This window comes from Ceratosolen solmsi, unplaced genomic scaffold, assembly GCF_000503995.2.
Source record: "Ceratosolen solmsi marchali unplaced genomic scaffold, CerSol_1.0 scaffold7, whole genome shotgun sequence".
NCBI lineage: Eukaryota > Metazoa > Arthropoda > Insecta > Hymenoptera > Agaonidae > Ceratosolen > Ceratosolen solmsi.
This window is the reverse complement of record NW_011948413.1, coordinates 17,110,058-17,135,733: the sequence shown is the minus strand read 5'-3', so window position 1 is coordinate 17,135,733 and position 25,676 is coordinate 17,110,058. Positions and strand designations below refer to the sequence as shown.

At 27.7% G+C, this 25,676-nt stretch overlaps 4 protein-coding genes across 6 annotated transcripts; 2 read left to right on the top strand and 2 right to left on the bottom strand.

Annotated features, from left to right (window-relative positions):
- Positions 1-2,763: 2,763 nt before the first annotated feature.
- LOC105367722 (zinc finger protein 615) lies at positions 2,764-6,953 on the top strand. Its single transcript, XM_011506491.1, has 6 exons — positions 2,764-2,812; positions 2,951-3,204; positions 4,644-5,189; positions 5,267-5,374; positions 5,718-5,882; positions 6,281-6,953. Exons 1-6 carry the CDS (start codon positions 2,764-2,766, stop codon positions 6,665-6,667), a joined length of 1,509 nt encoding a protein of 502 aa, XP_011504793.1. The 3' UTR covers positions 6,668-6,953.
- Positions 6,954-7,963: 1,010 nt separating this feature from the next.
- PCNA (Proliferating cell nuclear antigen) lies at positions 7,964-10,356 on the bottom strand. The gene is made up of 4 exons (XM_011506329.1): positions 9,948-10,356; positions 9,681-9,846; positions 9,457-9,601; positions 7,964-8,297 (listed from the first exon to the last, which is right to left on the bottom strand). The coding sequence occupies exons 1-4, from the start codon at positions 10,166-10,168 to the stop codon at positions 8,044-8,046; spliced, it is 786 nt and encodes a 261-aa protein (XP_011504631.1). The 5' UTR covers positions 10,169-10,356; the 3' UTR covers positions 7,964-8,043.
- Positions 9,366-21,583, top strand: eIF4E4 (eukaryotic translation initiation factor 4E4). Of its 3 annotated transcripts, none has more exons than XM_011506333.1 (4): positions 9,366-9,434; positions 20,319-20,497; positions 20,776-21,093; positions 21,412-21,583. In XM_011506333.1, exons 1-4 carry the CDS (start codon positions 9,396-9,398, stop codon positions 21,524-21,526), a joined length of 651 nt encoding a protein of 216 aa, XP_011504635.1. In that variant the 5' UTR covers positions 9,366-9,395; the 3' UTR covers positions 21,527-21,583. The 3 variants fall into 3 exon arrangements, with proteins under 3 accessions (XP_011504635.1, XP_011504633.1, XP_011504636.1); XM_011506331.1 differs by lacking the exon at positions 9,366-9,434 and adding an exon at positions 14,095-14,323; XM_011506334.1 differs by lacking the exon at positions 9,366-9,434 and adding an exon at positions 18,167-18,457.
- On the bottom strand, positions 11,482-14,166 carry Pof (RNA binding domain-containing protein painting of fourth). The gene is made up of 6 exons (XM_011506330.1): positions 14,086-14,166; positions 13,111-13,755; positions 12,533-13,035; positions 12,047-12,449; positions 11,651-11,944; positions 11,482-11,571 (listed from the first exon to the last, which is right to left on the bottom strand). The coding sequence occupies exons 1-6, from the start codon at positions 14,095-14,097 to the stop codon at positions 11,515-11,517; spliced, it is 1,914 nt and encodes a 637-aa protein (XP_011504632.1). The 5' UTR covers positions 14,098-14,166; the 3' UTR covers positions 11,482-11,514.
- Positions 21,584-25,676: the final 4,093 nt, after the last annotated feature.

Here is a 25,676-nt window from a genome sequence, read left to right as displayed (position 1 = left end):
CTTTTAATATAATTAAATTTGGCCGAACACGGTGGAGACCGCCGCTTCATCAAAGCCCTTGGAATTATTATAGCCAGATGAGAGCGGCGTATAGAAAAATAAAAGCCATTGTAGTTGTTGGATCATTGGAGCTAGACGAATTCGAGAGATAGTGGAAGGGCGAAAATGCATGACCTTAGTGGGAGGTGGTGAGATTGATCGGAGTGAAATAAGCAGTCGATATTGTACGATACTACGGTACCAGGATGGATTATTCGACCCGACCTACGTATAACTATATTCCAGGCGATCCAATATCTTTTTATTTACGGATTTCCTCGCGCTGTTATCCTGCTTACGTTCGTATATTTAAGTGAATAATTTTTAGTCGAGTCTGAATATCGAAGTCGATGATATTTCAAATCAATTTGAAACAATTGTCTTTCATAATCGATGCGACCTAAAATCTCCAATTTTCTGTTCATTGCGTAGTTTCAATAAGTTATAAAAATCCAACAAAGATCCAAGAATATTTTTAATTATTATTTAAGTGGAACTAATCGAATACATAATGGATATATCCGTGATACGATGCGGGTACGCGCATACACTGGTACACACACGTATTTGTCGCTGTACATATTAGGACACTTTTGTATTTTACCATTCAAGCCCGCGCGCGCGCGCATACGTACGAGGTTTAAATGTATTATTTTCGTTCGACGTAATCACGTTAGATACTAGTGGGTGCTGATTCTTTGATGTACTGTGAGCTATTAGGGGATGTTGACGCGCACGACTCCCTTTTTCGTTATTATCGATCAGTTCGATATTTCGTCCTTTCTCTCTCTCTCTCTCTCTCTCTCTCTCTCTCTCTCTCTTAGTATAGACATCTTTCTGTTTTAGAAGTTGAAAAGGACTTGGAACATTAATTTTCCGAGACTAAACAATCGAATAAAAAGTTTTTTTTCGGTATTTCTTTATTACTATTATACCAAATGGTCATTACTTTTCTTTCTGTTATTAAAAATCATTTGAATATACATATTTTAATAAGTACTTTTACATTACAGCCTACACATTTATTTTTAATTCTTGTAGAATGGAAATTAGTTAATTTTATTATGTAAAATTTTTCATTATTTTTACCTACAGTATATTTACATTTATATTATATTATTTAGGAAGTCATGATAGTTAATTAATCGATTTAATAAAATATTCTTTTGAGAAGCTATAGTAAATATTCTTTTGTATTCGTATTTATTAAGGTTTCCTAGAATATTTTGCGTAATCTTTAAATCCCATAAATCACACAAAAATTGAATAATTATCTATAAATTTTTACATTTCTTTTGATTAGAACTTCATAAAGTATACTAAATGATAAAGACAGTTAATTTTTTTTAAGAAAAAAGAAGATTCTTTTTTAATTATATGTTATCTTTCGATTTTTTCAAAAATATACTTACATCTAATTTGGAACCCCCTCACCGCAAATTTCGTTACTTTACTACGAGGAAGTAAATGAACAAATCATTTTGAATAAAATAATCATATTCTAAGTAATATCGAAATGACAGATATAAGATTTGAGTCAAAGTAAAATATAGATTTTTATATTAATTTGATACATTTTGTAAGACTAAATAGTAATCTTAATGTATTTTAATGTAACTGAGGATATATAACAATCCATTTTCGAAAACAATAGTATTTTTTTCATATATAAGATTATTCAATTTATATTGAAAATTTTCAAATTGTTGATTTAACAACATAAAAATCATATAATGATTGCCAGTTTTTTCTTTTGTATAACAACTTTGAACGAATTTTTTTTTACAACTTTTTCCTTCATTTTTGAAACTTATGATGTCTACAAAGATTCGAGTAGATTTAAAAATATTTAAAAATATATATAAAAATATATATATAATTACAATGCTTTCACGAAAATATTTGTAAGTTAAAAAGCAACTACACAGACACGCGCGCGCGCGCGCGCGCACACACACACACCTATTACATTTTAAAGTGCGATTAAAGAGAAAAATAAAATGTCTTTATTCTTATAATTGTATTTAAAATAAATTTTGTCATGTGACAGTACTTTGATTAAAGTTTTAAGTAATGATTTATTGTAAAATCAATATTATTTTATCGTAAATTAATTAATAAACACTTTATAGTATTATTACAATTAGTTGGTCACCATATTGTTCAATTATAAAATATTATTAATTAGCTGTTGGAGGGGTGTTAAAAAAAAATGTAATGGATGTAGTAATACAATAATTGTTTTAGGATCAAATATTTCGTTTCTTGAAATAATTAACATTAATACAAATTAATAATTTTATATAGGCTTGGAAAATATTATTCATACATTTTAGTGAATTAATGTTATATTTCAATTTAAATTTAAGATAATTTCAAGGCGCTCTTAGCTATAAATAATAACCATTGATTTATTGAATAGTCGCGATAATTAATAAAAAAATTAACATATTTTTTTTTAAAAAAAGAAAATAAAATTATAATTTAGAGATAACATTAATATGTGTAATTTAAATATAGTATATTATGAAAAGAATAAAAGAAATTAATATATCAGCTTCAATTAATAATAAAATGTTTAAACGTGTATTTTATGAATTCTGTAAAAAAAAAAAAAAAATCTAATAAAATCATTAATGTCATTCTTTCGATCATTTATACTTAGATCTTATACACAATCAATATTTAATCTTAGATAATATTAAGATAGTAAGTTTACATATAATGTATAGTACAAAATATGCAGTTATAAAAGAAGATATAGAGTATGAGAGTATTTTTGTACTTTTGACAAGATTTTTAGATTAGTTTTGAATTTGGCTGATTTATAGTTATTTAGTTTATTTGACTTTAATAAATTTATATTTTCCAATAATATAATTAGTGTCTAACCAAATGTATATTCTTGCAGATATTGTTACAGAGAAAATAGGCATTCCCGCTTCGGAGAATTTCCAGCTGAAGTGGCATAGTTATGGAGCTCATCTTCATAGCTCCGTAGCAACGTTGCTGCATTCTGAGTCCTTTGCCGATGTTTTATTAGCTACATCTTGTGGGAGACATGTAGCAGCCCATAGATTTGTATTGGCTGCTTGTTCTTCGTATCTAAGTCACATTTTCCAAACATGCCACTTTGGCGCAAACACAAATGCTCCAATTATTGTTGTAAGTTAATATATACATATGCAAATTTAAATACATAACACACATAATCACGTCTTTTTAATTTCAACAAATAATTTTTGAAATTGGCTTTAATTATGTTATAATTAATAGTTTGAAATTGTTATTAATTTATAATTTTAGTCCATATTATCCCAGTGGTATAATTAATGTTTAATCAAATTTTTACTCGTGCAGATATTGCACAATGTCAGAAATAGAATACAGTGAATTCATTATATTTTAAGAAAAATTTTATAATTCATTTAATTATTGTTTACAACAGTAAATCATAGTACTATAATATATAATAAATTAAATATTTGATAACGTAATTTAATTGTTAGTTGTATATTTTAATTACGTTCTTTCAATAAGTCTATTTATTTTAAATATTTTGTTGCTTGAAAGACAAGTAAAAAATACAACAAATCTTTAAAAATTGAATAAATATACAATTTAAATAAACATAATGTTTATTCTTGTTATTAGTCAAATTAAATTTTTTTAATATTTTCAAATCTACTTTTAATATTTTATTTTATTGTAAATACCTAAATAAAGAAATTAAATCATACCGCTTATATACTTTTATAATGATACACATTCTTATGCTTGTAAATATTGTATTTATAAATTATTTTGTTTGCGAGTACTTATAATATTTGCAATTGTGAGCAATTTTAATCTTTTACTGAAATTACTTCAAGACTAAACAAATTTTTTACTTTCAAATGGTACATTTAATCTTTACTAGCAAATATTTTCTATTTTAGGTAATTTTTTTTAATAAATTTGAAATATTGAATTCCATACATTTTTATGCTTTGAGAATTATTTAAATTTATCCAATTAAATAAAAAGTTTTTTTAAGACTCTTAACAATGCCTTTATCAATAATATAAAGAATAATACAAATATGGCGAAATTAATATTTTTAACAAAAATTGCTCATATATCTTTATTATTTTCATTAATTAACAATTTCCAATAAAAATTTGGAATTTGATTACTTTGACTTTGTATTTACACTTTCAGATGCCTTTTATTCAAAGTACATAATGCTTTTTTTAATTTTTATAAACAAATTGAAGCTTCGATAATTAAAGTTATAAACAAAATAATAAAACTCGGCAAAAAGATGAAGTTTGAAATTGTAAGATAGAATTTGTAAGAGTTAAAAATTTATAATTAAAATGTTTTATTTATAATGTATAATAATGTTACTATAAAATCTAAATGTTATTGAATAATTCAACACCATTGAAAAATTGATTAAGTACTCACGGCCAGTAACTTTTAAAATTATTTAATCATTATTTAGTTTGAATAAAAAGAAACTTGAGTGAACAGAACATAATTTAATTATGCCACAATTAAAATCAATTTAATTATAATTATGAATCAATGCTATATACTTATTTGTATATATTTAATAATAGGTTTTACCAACGGAAATTGGATATCGAACGCTGAAAATTCTGATCCAATACATGTATAGTGGTGAGACAACCGTGACAAATGATCAACTTGAAGGTGTTTTAAAAGCAGGAGATATCCTACGGGTTCGAGGTCTGTGGCGATCCAACTCGGGCAGTAAGAAGGAGAACATTCAATCGAACAATCAAAAAGTTAATAGGGATAAGCGAGAGCAGCCCCCGTTAGCCGGTCAATTGCAAAAGATCAAACTCATTCAGCCAACTTCGGAGAAAATCGTCGAGCCTGTGCAACAGGCCGAATCGAGCTCCACCATTCAGAATTCCGTGCCGTCAGCTATTAAGACATATGAGAAAAAAAATGCAGCGAAAAATTTGTTGGATAAGGAAGATCAGAATGGCGAGTTGACAGATAGCAAAAAGTCCTTGGACGAAGGCAAAAGCAACGAACAAACGAAAAATAAGGAGAACGTTGAAGCGAACGGGAAAAAACGAAAAAATACGGGCAGTGATGCAGACTCAACTAAATCTAGGAGTGAAGCTGGAGATAGCGTTAGAACACTATTTTTTTATAATAATATTGATATGCAATTATTGATTTTTAATTAGTTGTTTATATTGCCTTGCAGACCGAATTGAATCTCGAAATGTTGGTAAAAGAAGAGCCGATTACTTGGGAAGAGACCATCGATCCATCTGATACGCTAACTATAGATCATGATATTGATATAAAACCTGTAAGTTAAGACATTTACTTATATATATATATATATATAATATTAATGGCTATATGAAAAAATTTTTTATAAAATTTTTAGTAATTTTAGCACGATTAATGAAGTTGTATCGAGAGTATTTATAAACTAAATGCAAATTTAGTTTAAGAATTTTAACAAATTTAATTTAAATAATTTTTATATTTAGTATAGTAATTTAATTTGGAAAATTGTAGATTTACTTTTACTTTCATTTTACAATTATTTCACAAGGCTTTATTATAAAAATATTATAAATATGTGATGTTTTACTATTATTTGTACATACAGTTTCTCTGTAGTTATGCATATTTATAATCTGCAGGAAATAGTGCATAGTGCTGATGAAGATGGTGAGATGGAAGAAGAAGAGTACACGCCTCTTACCTGTGACATGTGTAGTCAAACCTTTAATAGACCTTCCGATTGGGTAAGACACATAGAATTTACACATGCTGATATGACAGAAAATAGAAGAAGAAAACGAAAGGTAATGAAAATTTAAATAATTTCTAATACTTGCATTGTACATACGAATATCTCCAATTAAATTAAATTGATTGTCTTTTAGAATTTATTTAAAATTATATTTGTTAATCAATCATTTGTAAAATTTTTTATCTATAGGTGGATACTGTTGAAATTTCCTAAACAATATTGTCCCTTTCATAAAAACAATAGTCGTAAAAACATAGACATGTACAATAAAATAGTTGAATATAGTGAAATTATTATCCCACCAACAATAAATATCATCTAAATTTAAAATATAAAATAAAAATTATAATATACATTTTTATAAATATCCATTAAAAAATGTGATTAGATTGAAAAACAGTTTTAAGTATATTATAAATATATTTTTTTAATGTATGAATGATTTTTTAGGGTGATCCAGACGACGATAGTAAAGATTTTCCACCATTGAAGTGTGATTTATGTGGAAATATGTACCCAACACCACAAGAATGGGTACGTCACATACAAACTGAACACACTGAAGAACAATTAGCTCTAATGAATAATTCTGCGCCGCCGAAACCTAAACGAGTTCACAGTCATCAAAAGTTATGTAACATTTGCCAGAAAGTATTTCCAAGTCATGCATCTATGGTAATACATCAGAGGACACATACAGGTGAAAGACCATTTCTCTGTTCCTATTGCAAAAAAGGCTTTAATGTGAAAAGCAACCTTTTGAGGCATTTGAGAACTTTACACGATAAATTCGTGCATCCAAGCTTATATGGAAGTAACGGAAACAAAAATGCTTAAAGAATATTTCAGTATGAAGTAAAGTAATATATTTTTCTTTTAAAAAAAGGAACTAAAAATAAAAAGCTCAATCATAAAACAGTGATTAAGGCAATGAATGCAATTTTGTTGAATTTTCGAGTTGTAAAAATAATGAAACCAGTGGTCTGACGCTTTCAAATAAAATAAAATTTGTAAGCTTTTATCTTAAGCCAAGGTATTGGTAGAAGTTAAATTTGTGTTCGTCTTTATTTATGAATGCATTTTTGATAATTGTATTGCGCTATTAAAATACTTCTTACATGTATAGTTTTATAAACTGTAAAATGATTCATTAATATATGACAAATAAGTATAATAGAGATTTTCTGTTTTTATATTCAGTAAGTATTTTAATCATCAAAATTAATTGTTGGTTATTTAAAACAATACCAAGGTTTTAAAATCAAGGAGTCTGAAAAATATTGCCAAAGTATTTAATTTTATTGCTCCATTGAATAATTCTGTAATGAACATACTAATACCAAAAAATCAATTTATCTTTAAAATTGTAAGTCAAGTGTGAGTGATAATGAGCATATGAGTGATTTTAAAATATCTATAAGTCTACATAAGTACTTGCGTGTAAAATAATTTTTAGATTTAACGCTCATTCAATGAAAAATCTACTTAGTGATTATTCGAGATCCAAATATGTAAGATTTAATTGTATACTTCTAGGCTATTCCACCCGTGGTATAGCCCACTTATTCCCACAGTTCATAAGCTAATTATGTATTTTTATATTAAAGTAGCTTATACATTTAGCTCTTAAGACTAAAGATATATATATATATATATATGTATATATATATATATATATATATATATATAATGATTATTATTCTAAAGGAATTTTGATCTTTAATTAGATTAGGGTAAAAGGAACAAAATATATTCGAAATTTATAAAAAAAATTTTGAAAATATATATTGAGTTCTTATACATTACAAATGCGATACCATAAAAAAAATAATTAAAAAAACGTGGTCACAGTCAATCATGTAGTAAGAATGTACATCATTTTAACTTATTAATCATAACTATGTTATCCTACTACAAAGTTAGTGTCAATTGAATATTGCGCTAATACTGTGACAAGCCAAATGACTTAAATGTAAAATTTCAATATATTATCTTTGAACTACTTGTACATATGCAGTTTTTATTACGCTCATCCTCGCATAATTTTAAAATATGAATTATCAAGTATGCGTTACATAATTCAACAAATTTCTTATTAACATTAGTACGGGTTTAAATTTTAATTCTTTTTTCTTTTTTTCTTTTTCTATAATAAATTATCAGTACAAAATTACAGTCGATTTTGATAGGACAGTTATAATATGGTAATATACTTAATTTTCTTCATCATCATCAATTTTAGGTGCAAGATAATATCGAATATGACCAATATCTCCGATTTGATATTCACATACCAAAGGTACATCTCCAGACATTGACAGTTTCACTTGAGCACAAAGTGGTGTAGCTTTTACAAATGAATTAAGATAGCGACAAGCAAATGTGAGTTTAACAGGTTCTTGCATGTCTATAATAACAGCTTCTTCTTCTTTATCTGCTTCTGCAGTTTGTGCCAGTTTAATATTAGCTATATAAAAAGAAAATTAAAATGAATATTTTTTTAGAGTACGTTGTTAAAATTAGCCAAATTAAGGGATTATTACACAATCATTGATTAAAATTTATGTAATGTTTTTTATTTTCAAAAGAATACAAATTTTGTAATAAAATTGTTGTTAGTGGTTAGCTAAAAGGTATGTTATAAAAATATACTTTTATCAAATTACCATTATTCAATAGCAGATGTTTTAGAAAACTCTTAATATAAGTTTTAAAAAATTTCTTTATTTTTGATTGGCAACATTTTTTTCAATTAAAAATGTACCAAAATATTGCAAATTAATCAAATTAATCATATTTTTATTTTATAATTTTATTTTGAAATCTGAACTTGTTATTTCATTTACAAAACTACATGATCCTGACTTAGAAGTTTTACTATAATTTTTACTTTTTTGGATTCATTGTTTAATAATATTTTGTTAATATGCCGTTTTAAGGAAAGGATTGATTAAATGTAATTTATCTAAAATATACTGTGTAAATAAAATTTTTGCTATCAATTTATTTATCATAATAGAATAACCTCATAAACATAATTTGTTCTTATTTTTACAATGTTCAGCAATATTTGTAGGGTGTAAAATTATAATGAAAATTGAAGAAATTAAAATAAAGTTTTGTTTACGATCAAAATCCTAAGGCATAAAAGATGAATTTAAAAAGAATTGTTATAAATTAAGTTTATAAAATTTTCATTTCTCTTTTTTATTGAAATAATATTCATTTCAATATTCAATAGATAAAATGAAAAATTTTATTTCATATATATTTGATTTTTCACAATAATGCTTCAGTCCACAATGATAATAATATGGAAATGGTCACATTGTATTACAATTTAATTTACACTATATTGATTTGGAAAGCATATTTTCAATTATATACACATGACATACGACTGTAAGGTCAAATATATAATATTTTGATCAAGGAATTTACACTTTCTACAATGTTGATTTTTGTTTAAATCTATGTAATTATTTAGCGCCATCTGCCTTTCAGAGAATTCAAAGTTTTTGATCAGTTTAATTTTAGCTCTTGTGCTTGAAAGATCTCATCGAAAATGTTACAAGTTTCACATTCAACTACATTTACACACAAGGTACGCCGATCATTTTACTTACCATTTCCATAATCTCCAGCTGCGGTGAACTTAATACCTTCTTTAGAACATGCAATTGTAATTGCTTCACCAAACTGACTTAGATCTTTACATATTCTCGCAAACTCTTGGGAGGGCATTTTTACAACACACGAATATACAGTTTCCTAAAACAGCAATAGTTTGACATTAACACCATTGTATAATATCAAATTACTCAAGGATAATTATATAAAAGATATTCACTGGAATCCCAAGATGTTCTTGGTCCATATTAATCAGTTTCATTTCATATTCTGACAATTTCTCTTTATTTTGTGACTCAAATATAAAAATAATATTATCTGGATTATCCCATGCTCTAAGAGTTACTGTATCTTCCGAGCTGGCACATCTCAAAATCTTCGTCATTCTACAAATAATAAAAGTAAGATTATTAACAATCATGTGAAAACAAACTATATGCGAAATTAATAATCCTTCTGTTAAATCAATAATACAATATAAACTTACGTTCCAATATTCATTCCCATAGATAAATTTCTATCGCATCTATACTTATCGAAGCCGTCGCTTCTTAGATTTAGTGATACAAGGGAAACGTGAGCATTGTCCATTGCTTGCACTTGGATACCAGAATCCGAGCACTCGAAGGTCGCCTCGGTGAGGAGATCCTTCACAGCTTCCAAAACTTTCTTAAGAATCGCGCTTTGAGCTAGTCGTGCCTCAAACATGGTTGATTATTTTATATACAAAAATTATTATTAAAAATACGTCGGTAAAACTAAATTACGATAAAAGATACGGAATACAATTCTAGATGTCCCGGTCCTACGGTTTTATTGTTAGAAATGTGTTCTTTGGAGGGAGAAAAGCCCGCGTTCTTCTCTCTTTTGCGCGGGCGAATTATGATCAAAGGATGTAGATGGCATTAATACCGGAAAACATTACTCGCCATATTTTGGATTTTATGTTTAGGATCGGAATTCAAATGACATTTTGTATACACAGGAACAGCAGAAATCTATTTTGCTGATTAGTTTTAAAAACATTAGCCTTTACTAATTGTATTTCTTACGATTTGCTCAATTTAAAATTCCATTATGATTGAAACAGTATTATGTATTTGAATGAAAACGAAGTTTGTCCGTGTTAAATGTTTTCTTGTTTGCAAGATAATTATAAATAAAATTTGTGTCTTTTTTTTTTTATCACTATTCATTAGGTTAATTTATTCAATTTACGTGTTTAATGGTCTGCATTTAATGCTAATACAGTTGTTGAAATATAAATTGTGAAATATTATTTAAAAATTATTGTTTATGTTGATTAACTGAGATGTAAATTAAACTTAAAAAAAAAATATAAGAAAATCTGCATGTTTACGTTTTTATTTTATTATCACTTTATCAGCTTTTGTAACATGTAATTTTGAATTCAGTTTTATTTACAACATTGTCAATATTTTATAGTCTTTTTTTTCTTTTTTTACAAAATATAAAAGTATTATAAATATAAAAATATATGTTTAATAAAAAATAATTAAAAAATAAATATTAAAAAAATTTTTAAATACATTTGCATTGTCATAAATTATACTTATAATTATATCTATGAATAACAAAAATATTAAATACAAATAAATTTAAGCCAAGTAAAAAACGTTTTATACGATGACAGAAATACTAATTTTAAAAACAATATAGTATGCTAATTGTTAATGCAATAAAAGAATAATAATAAAAAAATATATAAATTCTAATAAATTAAAACTATACAGTAAGTAATATATAAAATAAAAAATTTAATTGTGATAAGTATAGAGCGATGTACATATATTAGTAATACATACAAAGAGCGCATATAAGTATAAATTGCGGTTAAAATATGTTACTTTATAAAAGTTGAATGAACATCTATGAAACTCATTATTATGAGTTAATATCTCACAGTATTGAAGTGTACATTATTATATCATATAATACATTTGCAAATACTATTTACAAATTATACTATTAATTGAATTATAAAATTTGGTTTTATCAAAGACAAGATGATTGCAGTATTTATACTTAATTAATTATAATTCAATATCACCAGTAATGTTTTCTAAATCACTGAACATTTTGTCAAGATGCTGTAAAATAACATTAAATTTACTATTAATATATAAATCATGATATTTATGTTCATATAAGCTTTTCTACGATACTTACATCTGATGGAATGTCGTCTTTTGAGGCTACGTTTTTGGAATTTTCGTTTAATGAAGGTTTTAAATTACTTAAATCGTCGTCATAATCGCTATCTTCATCATCCTCATCGCTATCTTGATTGTATATTTCGCCTTCATCATTGTCATCGTCATCATCCTCTTCCATTGACATTTCGTTCATTTCATCATAATCCAAAGGCTCCTCTTTAATTTCAGTTATAAGTATTGTTTCCTCCTGTGTATTCGCTCTAGATGTTGTATCAGAAATTGAAGATATTCGAGGTGGTTGTGAATTCTATGGAAATTAATTAATTATATTAAATATATATATATACTTATGAATTGTAATTATAATTTTCTTTCTGCATAATATATTTCAAATATAAAAAATATTTACTAATGCTTGATTGTGGTTCTGAGTATTTTGGACAAGTTCAATGGAACTAGTTATTGAAGATAATGATTTAGTCGTATTAGTCGAATCATCGTTCAATAATGGATCTTTAACCTCTGTAGTTTTAGGTTCTAATCGTTCATTACTCAAAGAGGTCTTACAATTTTTTTCTTTTTCTTCGCTCAATCGAGTTTCGTTAATTTTCTTATCATTTATCGTGGATATAGTCTTTGCTACTTCATCTTTGTTTTTCTTTGGATTTGATTTTGGTTCTCCAGGAAGACACGTATTACCTCTTTGTCTCCTAAATCTAACAATAATACTTCTGGTATCCCACATCAAATCATGAGCTTGTCTATAAGCTGATATTGATTCATCTACACTATTATATCTTATAAAAGCATACCTAAATAGAAATAAAATTTTAATTTTTTTAATATAACCGTTTTGTTTAATTATACAAAATGTACATATAAATCTATTATTTACCGAGTATTTCGCATTTTTTGAGCATATCCAACATCCACTCTTGCTGCTGTAGGAAATTTGCTCTTTACTTCATTTACATTAACCGATTCTGGTAAATTTCCTATATAAAGTGTATAAGGATCAATTTCCTCTGGTGTAGGATTATCTTCATCTCTTAAAGATTTTCTTTCAACTTTTAAATGTCCTATACCAAATGGAATCTTTCCCAATTCTTTAATGGCTTGATCGATATTAATATTTTCTGCCATTTGTATAAAGCAATACCTTGGCCCACTTGGACTTTGAAAATGTATGTTTTGTATTCCAGGATGAAATTCTCTCACTATATCTTTATTTAAGTCAGGATCAGGAAACTTAATTATTAAACTTTGCGCTTTCACAGTTTTATTATACTCGTTCTCTATTTTTAAAGCTTTCTCTGCATCTTCACGATTCCAAGGACGGCTCGAATAACTTTGTGACATTGGTTTACGTTGTTTGTTCTTCTTAACGACCACTTCTTCCTAAAAATATTGCAAATTTTTTTTATCGTATGTTATAAAAAAGAAAAAACTTTAAGTAATATTTGTAATAATTACCTTAATATCTTGCTCCGTAGATTCTTCGGATCTTCTAGCATTAGCCACTGCTGCGGTCATATGAGGTAATTGATTTTGCATGGGCAACTGCATATGGCTAATTAAAGCTTCATTACTTCTTTGCCATTCTAATCCAAGACTATTTGTTAAAGTTGCTCCAAAATATGATGTTTGGTCAAATTGATTTTGAGCTTGCTCATAACGATGTAATCTTCGATTTTTGCGATGAAAATTACCTCTTTGTTGATATATATTATTTCGATTGTGGTTAAACCTCTCTCGTTTTACATAATTATTTCGTAATGGCATCTCCCTTGGAAATGCAGCTGCCGCTATATCTCTAGGAGTTTGTGGAGGTAACGGAGTAGCCTGCGGAGTTATCCATTGCCATGTATGGGCATGCGGCCAAGCATGAATCTGAGTAACTTGCGTTGGAATAGGTCCAAATACACTAGGTGGGGGTGGTACAGCTCCCTGAGGTGGAGGCATAGGTGGTAAAGGTGGTTGACCGGGCAATGGTTGATTAAGTGATGTGGGTGTGGAAGTACTAGTTGAATAATTAACAAATGAAGTATCGTAACCATAACTGACAGCTTCCTGTTTAACATAAGATGATCCTTTAACTTCTCCATTCTCTTCAACCATCTGAAAAAAAAATCAAAAACATGAAATTTTATAATTCGCTTATACATCAAGAATTACTACTTTGTCATTAGTAACTATATCACTCTGCTGTATTTTAATAAGTATGAAGTAGTCAGATATCTCAAGTGACGATAAAAAAACAAATTTAGTTTATTGATTTAATATGATCGGAAATTGCTTGGAGCTTCAGTTTTTGTTTTCAAAACAAGTCAATACGGTACAAGCGACGCGTTGAAAAACTAACCTAAATTCAAGAAGATACAAAAATTAAATTTTGCATGCTTTGGTTTACAAGCTCGAAGAGTTCAATTTATTAGCAAAAATATTTACCGATCGATTCATACTGACGAACTTCCTCAACGATTAACTTCTGTGCTTTATTTTTCGGCACTTCTTTACCAATAATATAATACTGCCCAAGGATATATAAATATCATATTTGCAAATACAACACGAAAAGAGAATGCACAAACAACAACAACGCAATAGGGGTAGAGTCGTCACCACCACCGACGCGCAGGGATGCCAACGCGGTTCGGATCGGTTTCGTGCACCATCGGCCATTTCCGTGAGAATGCAATTCAACCCCTATAACTTTATTTTATTTTTTAAGCTTGATTTATAATGTCAGAAAAAGAGCTAAATTTTCATTATAATGGTGGCAAATGTATGAATAAGTACAATGCTATTGTGATCAATTAAAAAATGAGCGCTCTTGGTGTATTAAAAGTTGCGTATAATTGATTAGAAAGTCACATATTAAAGTTGTCCTTTTTGGAACTATTAATTCAAAAGAATTTTTGGAAAATTATTTCATAAATTTTTAACCATTTCTAAAATATATTAATCATAAAATATTTATAAAATATGCAACATTTATCATTAAGTATTATATATATATATATATATATATATATATGATATAATAAAAGACAAAATTTTATAAATAGCTAAATAGAATTACATTTTTAAAAATACATAACATCAATTGTTTTCAATGATTCGATAATTTAAAGCTACTGCAGTGACATTGGCTACGAAATGAGAAAAATTTCCAAATCACGCATCTATAATTTATTTAATATTTATCGAATGCTTTTATCATTTCAATTACTAAAATCAATCCATTTTAATTTAATGAATATAAATCAAAACAAATATTAAACAAAAACATGCACTACATTGTTGTCATCTAAAGTATCCAGAGGCTCATCCTTTTTCTCAATATTCATTTATACACGATTTATATATATTTATATCTTTATTTATACACTTATATAAATGCATAATTGCATAAAAATGTGAAAAACTACTTTACTTGACTAATTTGATTTATTTAATCTCAATTATAGTTTTTTATATTTTACTATAAATGTATTTATTTAGACTTCTCAACAAACAACTTCTCAAGGAAAATATTTAAATATAAAATGTAGTTTGCTTAATGTTAAATTTAATAAGTAAAAATATCTTAAATAATGTAATTGATTAGCACGTAATACTCGTACATATCATAATGTACATTTTATTTTTATAATTTATTTCATTTAACATATATTAAATACTATGATTATATAATTATATTGAAATATTAATGACTCGATAATTCAATATATACCTAACGAAATCCATGAAAATTAACTAATGCGATACTAAAAATATTTTTACAAATTTAACCAACGCACATTTGAAATTTTAAAAATATATTTCACGTTCAAGTGAGAGTAATAAAACATTCAAATGGTTTACCGGTTCGATCAGTAATTCTTAATATAAGAATTCAAATATATTGTCTCTATAATATTATTTAATATATTGTATATATTATATATATATATATATATATATATATAATATATACAATATATTAAATAATATTATAGAGACAATATATTTGAATTCTTATATTAAGAATTACTGATCGAACCGGTAAACCATTTGAATGTTTTATTACTCTCACTTGAACGTGAAATATATTTTTAAAATTTCAAATGTGCGTTGGTTAAATTTGTAAAAATATTTTTAGTATCGCATTAGTTAATTTTCATGGATTTCGTTAGGTATATATTGAATTATCGAGTCATTAATATTTCAATTTGATTTTTTATTTGCCAATTTCATTTTCCAAAGTATTATATTTTGTTATCGTACGATTAATAGTGCTATATGTAGCACTAAAAATTATCGAAACAAGCTCATTGTATACGTTGTTTGTTCTTAATGTAATTCGAAATTTTTAATAAAGATTATTTTTTAATTTTTAAATAATTCTTAATAAAGAAGAATTGAGTTAATGTATTGAAAATCATTCCGTTTCTATTATCTTTTTTAAAATAATGTAATTATTAAAAAAAATTGCAATAATTTGCTTGAATTTATTAACCACGGCTGCATCAATATTTTCAATATTTTCATGTAATACATCTCCACGTGCGCGCGCGCGCGCGCGCTTATTTGTTTTTATTACAAATTTATGATTCAAACAATTAACAGTCGTCAATAGATGTGTAATCGTTTTATAATAATGTATCAACGTAAAATGGAATGTTTCTCGCTTGTTACCTCCAAAAAATCCTTCGACTTTTCTAAAATAGGTATTATAATAAAATATCATAATCATTGTCATTATCTTATCTTATACGAATAAGCAATTATAAGCGTTCGGATAGCAGTAAGTTTAAACTGTAAAAGTATTGTAAATGCTAAAGTATCACCGCTACTTTCCGCTACTTTCCGCTACTTTATGCTACTTTATGCTACTTTATGCTACTTTATGCTACTTTATGCTACTTTATGCTACTTTATGCTACTTTATGCTACTTTATGCTACTTTATGCTACTTTATGCTACTTTATGCTACTTTATGCTACTTTATGCTACTTTATGCTACTTTATGCTACTTTATGCTACTTTATGCTACTTTATGCTACTTTATGCTACTTTATGCTACTTTATGCTACTTTATGCTACTTTATGCTACTTTATGCTACTTTATGCTACTTTATGCTACTTTATGCTACTTTATGCTACTTTATGCTACTTTATGCTACTTTATGCTACTTTATGCTACTTTATGCTACTTTATGCTACTTTATGCTACTTTATGCTACTTTATGCTACTTTATGCTACTTTATGCTACTTTATGCTACTTTATGCTACTTTATGCTACTTTATGCTACTTTATGCTACTTTATGCTACTTTATGCTACTTTATGCTACTTTATGCTACTTTATGCTACTTTATGCTACTTTATGCTACTTTATGCTACTTTATGCTACTTTATGCTACTTTATGCTACTTTATGCTACTTTATGCTACTTTATGCTACTTTATGCTACTTTATGCTACTTTATGCTACTTTATGCTACTTTATGCTACTTTATGCTACTTTATGCTACTTTATGCTACTTTATGCTACTTTATGCTACTTTATGCTACTTTATGCTACTTTATGCTACTTTATGCTACTTTATGCTACTTTATGCTACTTTATGCTACTTTATGCTACTTTATGCTACTTTATGCTACTTTATGCTACTTTATGCTACTTTACGCTACTTTACGCTACTTTACGCTACTTTACGCTACTTTACGCTACTTTACGCTACTTTACGCTACTTTACGCTACTTTACGCTACTTTACGCTACTTTACGCTACTTTACGCTACTTTACGCTACTTTACGCTACTTTACGCTACTTTACGCTACTTTACGCTACTTTACGCTACTTTACGCTACTTTACGCTACTTTACGCTACTTTACGCTACTTTACGCTACTTTACGCTACTTTACGCTACTTTACGCTACTTTACGCTACTTTACGCTACTTTACGCTACTTTACGCTACTTTACGCTACTTTACGCTACTTTACGCTACTTTACGCTACTTTACGCTACTTTACGCTACTTTACGCTACTTCCAGCTACTTCCCGTATTCCTTTCAAATTGCCCGCGTACCGCGAAAAGCAAATTAATCGCAGAACGGCGAAAGTGCTTTTGGCTAAAGAAGTTGACTTGCAGCGAGGAATCGCATGCGCAACGGCAACTCGAGCGTATTGGTTCATGCCACGCATTTTTACAAGTACGAAGTCGCTCTGCATTTACAAGTAGGGCGCGAGGGCCAATGGGCTTTGGTTTTTCCATCCTCGACATTGTGTGGCCGATATGCAGTGGAGATAAGTCCGGCGATGCATTTGACGCGCACGCGCTTCGTACTACGGGAAAAGGAAGCGAGCGGCACAATTATGGAGCTACTTTCAATATACGGATGCGGTGGGTAGTTTGGTGGGGGTTAATAATAAAAAGTAAAGAAGAAAAATAGCCACATGCGTTTTAGTCGTCGTGGATGAGGAGAAATTTTTATTGGACTTTATTCGTTTTTATGGAGCGATCCTGGCAGAGAGAGAGAGAAATTGTGATTACGTGTGCTTAGTACGATCGCGAAGAAGAGTATGTATTAGCGATTCAATATCGCAGGTGTTAATCGCTGTATCTACCGCTGTAACGTATGCGTGTATAAGTTGGGTTAGATTATTTGGCTGACTGTGGGTGTCGGCAGATGTCACAAGTGCGGAGAGACTTGGTGACGGAAGTTTCGTCCTCGCGTGTGCAAAATTTTCATCATTTGTGTATACTTTCCTCACTTATTGGATAAAATTGATTCGCATTATGGCTACGAATACTCAGGAGGAGGTTGAGGTATGTGTCTGCTGTTATTATACAACGAGTTTTTTACGAATGTTAAGGCCTAGGTCTTCGTCGAGCACGACCTCGTTTATATATATATATATATATATATATATTTTCTTTTTTTCTTTTTTCTTTATATATATATATATATATATATATAAAAAAATACCTTTCACCAGTTCGTACCAGCGAGAGAGACGGAGGAAGATCTCGTTTTCGGAATATCTGGTACGATTAGGTTTTGCTTGTTCTGTCGTAATCGCCCTCATTTACCAAATGATTTATTAAAAAGACCTATTTTATTATTTTATTATCCATCTATAATGAGAACAGAGAAATTACTTAATAACAAGTATATCTTATCGGGCAGTTTGTCACGTAACCGCGAGGATTCGTTATTATAACTATTTTACATTTGTTGACAGTGCCTTATAGGAATTTCGATGAAGGTATCATTAATAGAGGTTCCGGAACATTTTTTTAAAGCACACATTTTCTAATAAAAGTTAATCGATAGGATTATGATTTTTCTGAATTTTTAATGTCAATTTAGAAATATATTTTAGTTTGTTTTCTTTTTCTTTTTCCTTTCACCGCAGTTTTTGATTAGTTTACATATTTAAATGAAATACGTCGATTGCAAATCGAACGCCTTACTTTATATCGATCATTTATGAGTGACTTTGAATTTGTGAATTTGATCTCGCTATTAATTCGTTCGCGCAATATTATTAAAAAAAATAATAAAAAAAAAAAAAACATTACAAGAAGCATTAATGTCTAGCATACAATTTGCTTAAAAAAGAATTTATTTTAATTAAAGTATAAAGCTTCCTACAATTTTACAAAGTTCGATTCAGCGCGCAGCATAAGGATTTACTGCATAGTTAAAATCAAAACTTAATTTCTGTATTCTATATTACATACCTAATAAGTGTATTTGCGCGCGTGTGGGTGTATGCGCGCGTTGGTGTTTGTGTAAAAAGAGAAAAAGATATTGAATCCAATATTAATTCGCATCTAGATCCGCTAGATGAGCGACCGTGCGACTTGTACCTCGATAATCCTAAAAGAATGAATGAAAAAATGAAACGTCAGTTAGGTAGAAAGGCTGAAATCTCCATCTGAAATCTGAAAGAAATCTCCATCCACCATAAAATTCGGGTCCTATTAAATAACAGGCATAACAGGCGATTAAATAGATTTATAAAAAGCGCGCTATAAATTGTTAACTTTGCTCCATAATTCGGCGGTAGCGCTAAAGTGAATCTCGCGTACGGTAATATACGTCCGGCCTCTCACGTAAAAAACGTGAGACATAACGCTCACGTTGATGGCGCTTCACTGCTTCCTTTTAACCAGGCGCTTTGCCTTCAAATGGGCATGTAATGTGTAAGCCAGTGCCGGTCCCAAGTCTTGATTCGCTTCGAAGTCATTTAACATTGGAAGAGATAATAAAGCTCCGTTTACGGGTGCGGGCGGTACCAGTTTATTCGGACAATTATGGTGAGAATTCGCCGCTCTGTCGGCTGCACACATTCTTGAAAGGCTGTTAAAATTTGCATCACGTTTTCTTCCTGCGTGTATCTTCATCTCATCTCATCGGACTTTTACCGATCATCGGGCTCAGCCCTACACAGCTGTCTAATCTTTACCAGGAATACCATTTTGACAAAAATGCTTGCCGTGCAGACCATACAGGGAGCGACAGTTAGCCCATTGGTATAAATATTTTATTTCAACAGCCATTAAATTTATTTTAGATTTTACTTATTCGACTATCTCGATCGCTACTTTTTCAAACTCTAGTACACAATGTTCGATCAAATTTTTGCGACTTTTGTCAAGTTTTTAATATTCATTGTTGCAGGAAGTAGAGAAAATGGAGCCCGAGGCATCCAATTTAGAGGAGTTTCCACCCGAGCTATTGATAAAGCATCCGTTACAGCATACATGGACGCTATGGTATTATGAGCCAGAACATAGTAAGGTGTGGCAAGATCGTCAACGTGAAGTTACAAGTTTTGATACGGCCGAAGATTTCTGGAGGTAAAATATATTTTCTTCATATATTGAATGATGCGCTATCATCTTGGTAGCTTACTAAAACTATACCAATAAAGAGAAAATTTTATAGAGTGAAATTTAACTTCATTTCGTGCATATATACAAAAATGATATTTTTATAATTTTTACGTTTTCATTCGGTTTAACTTCAGCATCGTTCATAATAATATATATTTTGGCATAATATTTTACAAAAAGAATCATTTACTTTATAATTTATAACTCAAAGTGTTTTTAAATAACTATAATCATATCCGCAGTTTATATAACCATATGAAACAAGCATCGGAACTGAGGATAGGCAATGATTATAGTATGTTCAAACAAGGTATTCAACCAATGTGGGAAGACGACGCTAACAAACACGGTGGAAGATGGTTAATTAATTTAGATAGAAAACAGAGATTAACTGAATTAGATCGTTTTTGGCTGGAAACTTTACTTTGTATGATTGGTGAAGGTTTCAATGCATACTCAGATGATGTTTGCGGAGCGGTAGTTAATATTAGGATGAAGCAAGATAAAATAGCTGTGTGGACAGCAAATGCGTCTAATCAGTCGAGTGTTATGGAAATTGGGTAATTTATTTATGTAAAACTATTTTGTTTCAAGAATAAGCTTAAAATATGATGACAACGATAAATTTTGTAAGAAAATTTAAAGTAAGAATAATTAATATTCTTTGAGACATAACAAAATAATTTATTTTATTTAAATAATTGAAATAATTATTTATGTAATGAATTCTCTTCAAACTTTAAAATATTAATACGTTATTATATTATATATCATATTTTATATTTATTAATTCATAGTCAACTAAATTTAAATGGTATTTTTTCGAAAAACTATTAGCATCTAATTGTGTAATTATTAAAGGAATTTTTTTGTTTTAGACGAAAATTGAAAGAGCGATTAAGGATTCCACCTTCTATCATAATAGGATATCAGGCACATAAGGATAATAAGAATAAACCAGGCAGTGTAATTAAAAATATTTACACAATTTAAAGTGAAAGTGCACTATTATTACATCTTTATTTGTATTACGTTTTATGGATCGTAAAATTCCCAATTTCTGTCTGAGACCACACGCTGACAGACACAAAATCCAGAAATAAGTGGTTTTTCCTATCGTTATTAATTAAACTTTTTGAAAAAGTGTCAAACAAAGTTTAATAAAACATTAAAGTTATTAAAACTAATTGCTGAATGATGGATTAAAATAAAAAAAATGTACGGATATGTAATATGTACAATATACTTTAGTATGTTTCATGGGATAAAACAGATTGCTGCATTATTAACATCATCAAATAAATATAACAAACTGTTTCGATTTGACATCTGTATTAATTCATTATACAAGTGCAGCAAAATGACAATACTATTGTTATGCGCATACTACATTAACGATTAGATTTACTAAACATCCATTTTCATAAAAGTTATGTAATTCAGTTTTTTATGTAAGGTACATTAGAGAGTACTGCGAATAAATATACTTCTTTGTATAATTAAGACTCATTTTTTTTTTTAATTTACTATTTAAAATAGGTTTTCAACTTCAATATAAAAATTCACGTTTTAAAAATTTCTATTATTTAAAAATTAAAATTTTTAAATAAAATGGATTCTGTGACAACTTTTTAAGAATGACAAGAAATTATATCATGTAAGATTTTTAGGATTACTATAATTTATAAATTATATTCAACAAGTATTTTTTCAATAATTTCTTTAAGATCTTTGCGCCTAGATAATTGTAAAGCTTGTAATAAATCAGTTTTCCATGTTTGGGGATATTCTGAGAAATATAAACGAAGAGCCTGAAAAATTAATGAATTGTAAATACATAAAGATTCTTTAGTATTATATCAAAGTTACCTGTTCAAACATTTTACTGAAACTCATTGTTTCGTTAAAATATTTCATTTCTATTTCTTCTATTATTGATTCTTCAAAATTTAATCGTCTACACACATCTGCCCAATATTTACCTATTTTTTTGCTTACTTTATTTATAACTGAAACGTAATGAAATATATATTGTTTTACCATCGTCTTAAATTTATACTTACGTAATTTGTAAAAGAAGTGTTATTTGAATGTTAATTTTAAAATAAAGATTTTTAATAAAATATCGTACTTAAAACATAACTTATTCTTTATTAATAAAATAAGCAATTTTGTGATACTATACTTATACATAAGTAATGAGAAAGATAAAAATTTCTTTTAAACTAACTTACTTAATTCTTGTATTATATTTTCATTATTTATGTGAGACGATGTAGATTTACAATATTGTCTTCCAGATGTCTCATTATTTGAGTAGGATGATGGCTGGATTGCTATTAATAATTACAATATTTCACAAAAATATCATTAAAATGATTTATTAAAGGTATCTTTAAAATGAAAGACATAATTATAGGCTTTTGAAACTATATTTACATACTTTTACTAAACTGTAAAATACGTTAAAGAAAGGTTAAATAAGTTATTATTTATAACTTATAAATAAAAACTATATTTCATATTTGAATGAGAAATGTTTTTCAGGCAAATTAAATTTTGTTTTGATTAAAAAAATAGTACGGCTTACCATAATTGTAAAAATTGTTTATTTTAGAAGTGTTTTGTTCTAGCCACTGTTCATAATCTGTGATTAATTTTTCAATATTTTTTTTATCCACAAAGTGTTGTGTTATATATTTTAAAATATTAATTTTATCATATTGTAAAATTCCACGTTTTTCTAATATTTTTAATAAACTATTAATGTCAATAATTTGGTCTAGCACACGTTTAGAATTTATTATATCTTTGTATTCTTCTTTTAACTTATTGAGAATCACGCAGTTAACATATGGATGTGAAATTTCTTTGAATTTATTAATAAATTCTGTGTAAATTTCCATCTATATAGTTATTTGATGAGAATAATGTAAAGTTGTATTCAAAATTAAGGTATATTTTCGAAAATAAATCGAGTAACTTAATTTAATTAATACTCAATACAAAATTTAGTATTGTTATAAAAAATATTCTATCGAGAAGATAATGTATCACTTTTTATGTAAAAATTTATTACATTCAAAACATGCTTAAATATTTTTATATCCAATCGAGCAGTTTCGTATTTTCAAAAAACTATCTTATTTTTAAGTAGTAAAAAAATCTTTTTTGTACTATAAAGAAAATATCGAATATTTCATATGTATATAAGAAAAATATATTATGTATATATATATATATATAAATTAAATACTCGTTATAGATGAAAGGAATTGTCATTATAAATAGATATAAAATTTTCTGTAAATAGAAATATGTAATCATTTTTATAAAACTATCAGTTATAAATTATATATCTAGTGCCGTGTCATCGGCACATTATAAATTCTTCATAAATTTAATTGGTCATAAAAGTTTGAGTATAGTTTAAACTTAATCATTCCGAGAAGTGGGATTTCTACAAAATAAATATAGATCTGCATGTATAAAATTCTTCAATTAAACGGCAGAAAATGAAAAACATGGATAACGACCCAAGAGTAAAAAGAATATAAATTTTAAAGATTTTCTAACCAAATATTTAAATTATATATAAGATGGAAGTTACTCGCTTAATAACCGAATGAATAAATACATAAATAAATGAATATATATTCTTTATATAGTTATTTAAATATCTGTCCAATTGCTTTGCTAAATAAATATTGTAGGATTTTTTAATTTGAGCTGTGAATAAGCAAGTATTTAGGGATCTTCTGGAATTTTTGCCTCACATTATGTATTTCTATTCATTGATCTATGTAATTTTTACGATGAATTTAGCATCTTTTACACATTATTAAAGTAGTTGCGTAGGTTAATAACCGTTTTTGTCTAATAATATCTAATTATTATCCATCCGTTTCAGGAGTTAATTCAACAAAGTTAAAATATTTAGTTCATATAGTTACTTTCCACTTAGCTACCGAATGCTCAAAGATTATTATATTAATTGCATGCATTATTTTGAAGCTTTTGTCTTAATTAATTGTCCATTTATTTGTATTTATTCTTAATCAAAATTTGTTTGGTACATCAAAATGTCGCGCCTGTTTATATTATTATCTCTATTATGGAAATGTATAGGATTTTTATTACTTATGTGTGTATCATAATACATTCACTTTCAGTGTTTCTCAAATCTTAATTATAACCCGCGAATAATCTTAATTTTAAATTACAAATTCGGTATTTGAAGTTTACTTGATTTTTTAATAAATATTGTGTTGTTCATTGTTAGTATTATTATTCAAAATAATCGTCAAAAATAAAGTTATACGAATTCATCAACAAAATCATAAAACATAACTGTAAGGTTCTAAAATATAAGTTCTAGAAGAAATAAATCATGACAAGTCTGTCCTTTTGCTAGGATAGGATTTGCGATTCCTAAGAATTTCTATCCGAAGTAGGTCTTTTATTGTAAGGGTATATTAATAAATTTTTGTCACTTGTTATCTGTAGATACTTTTAAAATCTACGGGAGGGCGACCGACGAACGAACAGCTGCTTACCTGAAAGGAGATGGTATAAATCTCATGCACATAATTTCATTCTAAGCCGACCACCAACTTTTATGATTGGACAACGGACATCGAAGTGACTTGACTCTGAAGCAGCTAGATTATACTCTAAAGTTAACAAGATAGATCGAATCGAATATGAAATGTCTGAATTGTATGATCGTAGCTAAGAGAAAGGACGTTTTTGGTTTTGAAGTAAATTGTAAGATCTTAACGTCATATTTTCAAGTTCAAATACTTTAAATTTATTTGAAGATACTCTTTTAATTGGTTTTCCTTTAATCATGCTCGTGCTTTACGTCTGATTTCGTCATGTAAACAATAAAACGTTACGTATTTTTTTATACTATAAAAATGTCGATGAAGCGGGCATTTTAAATTTCTTCATTTTAAATAACTGTTGGAATGTTTTCTAAGTTAACTAAAACCGATGTAAATATAGATTTAAGTAAAGTGTCGAGTTACTTTTGTACAATCGAAATATTCAAAATTGTATTAAAATTATATACATACTTGAATTAATTTTAATGATAAATGCAAAAGTTATTATCCTACCACGTATATATATATGGATATAT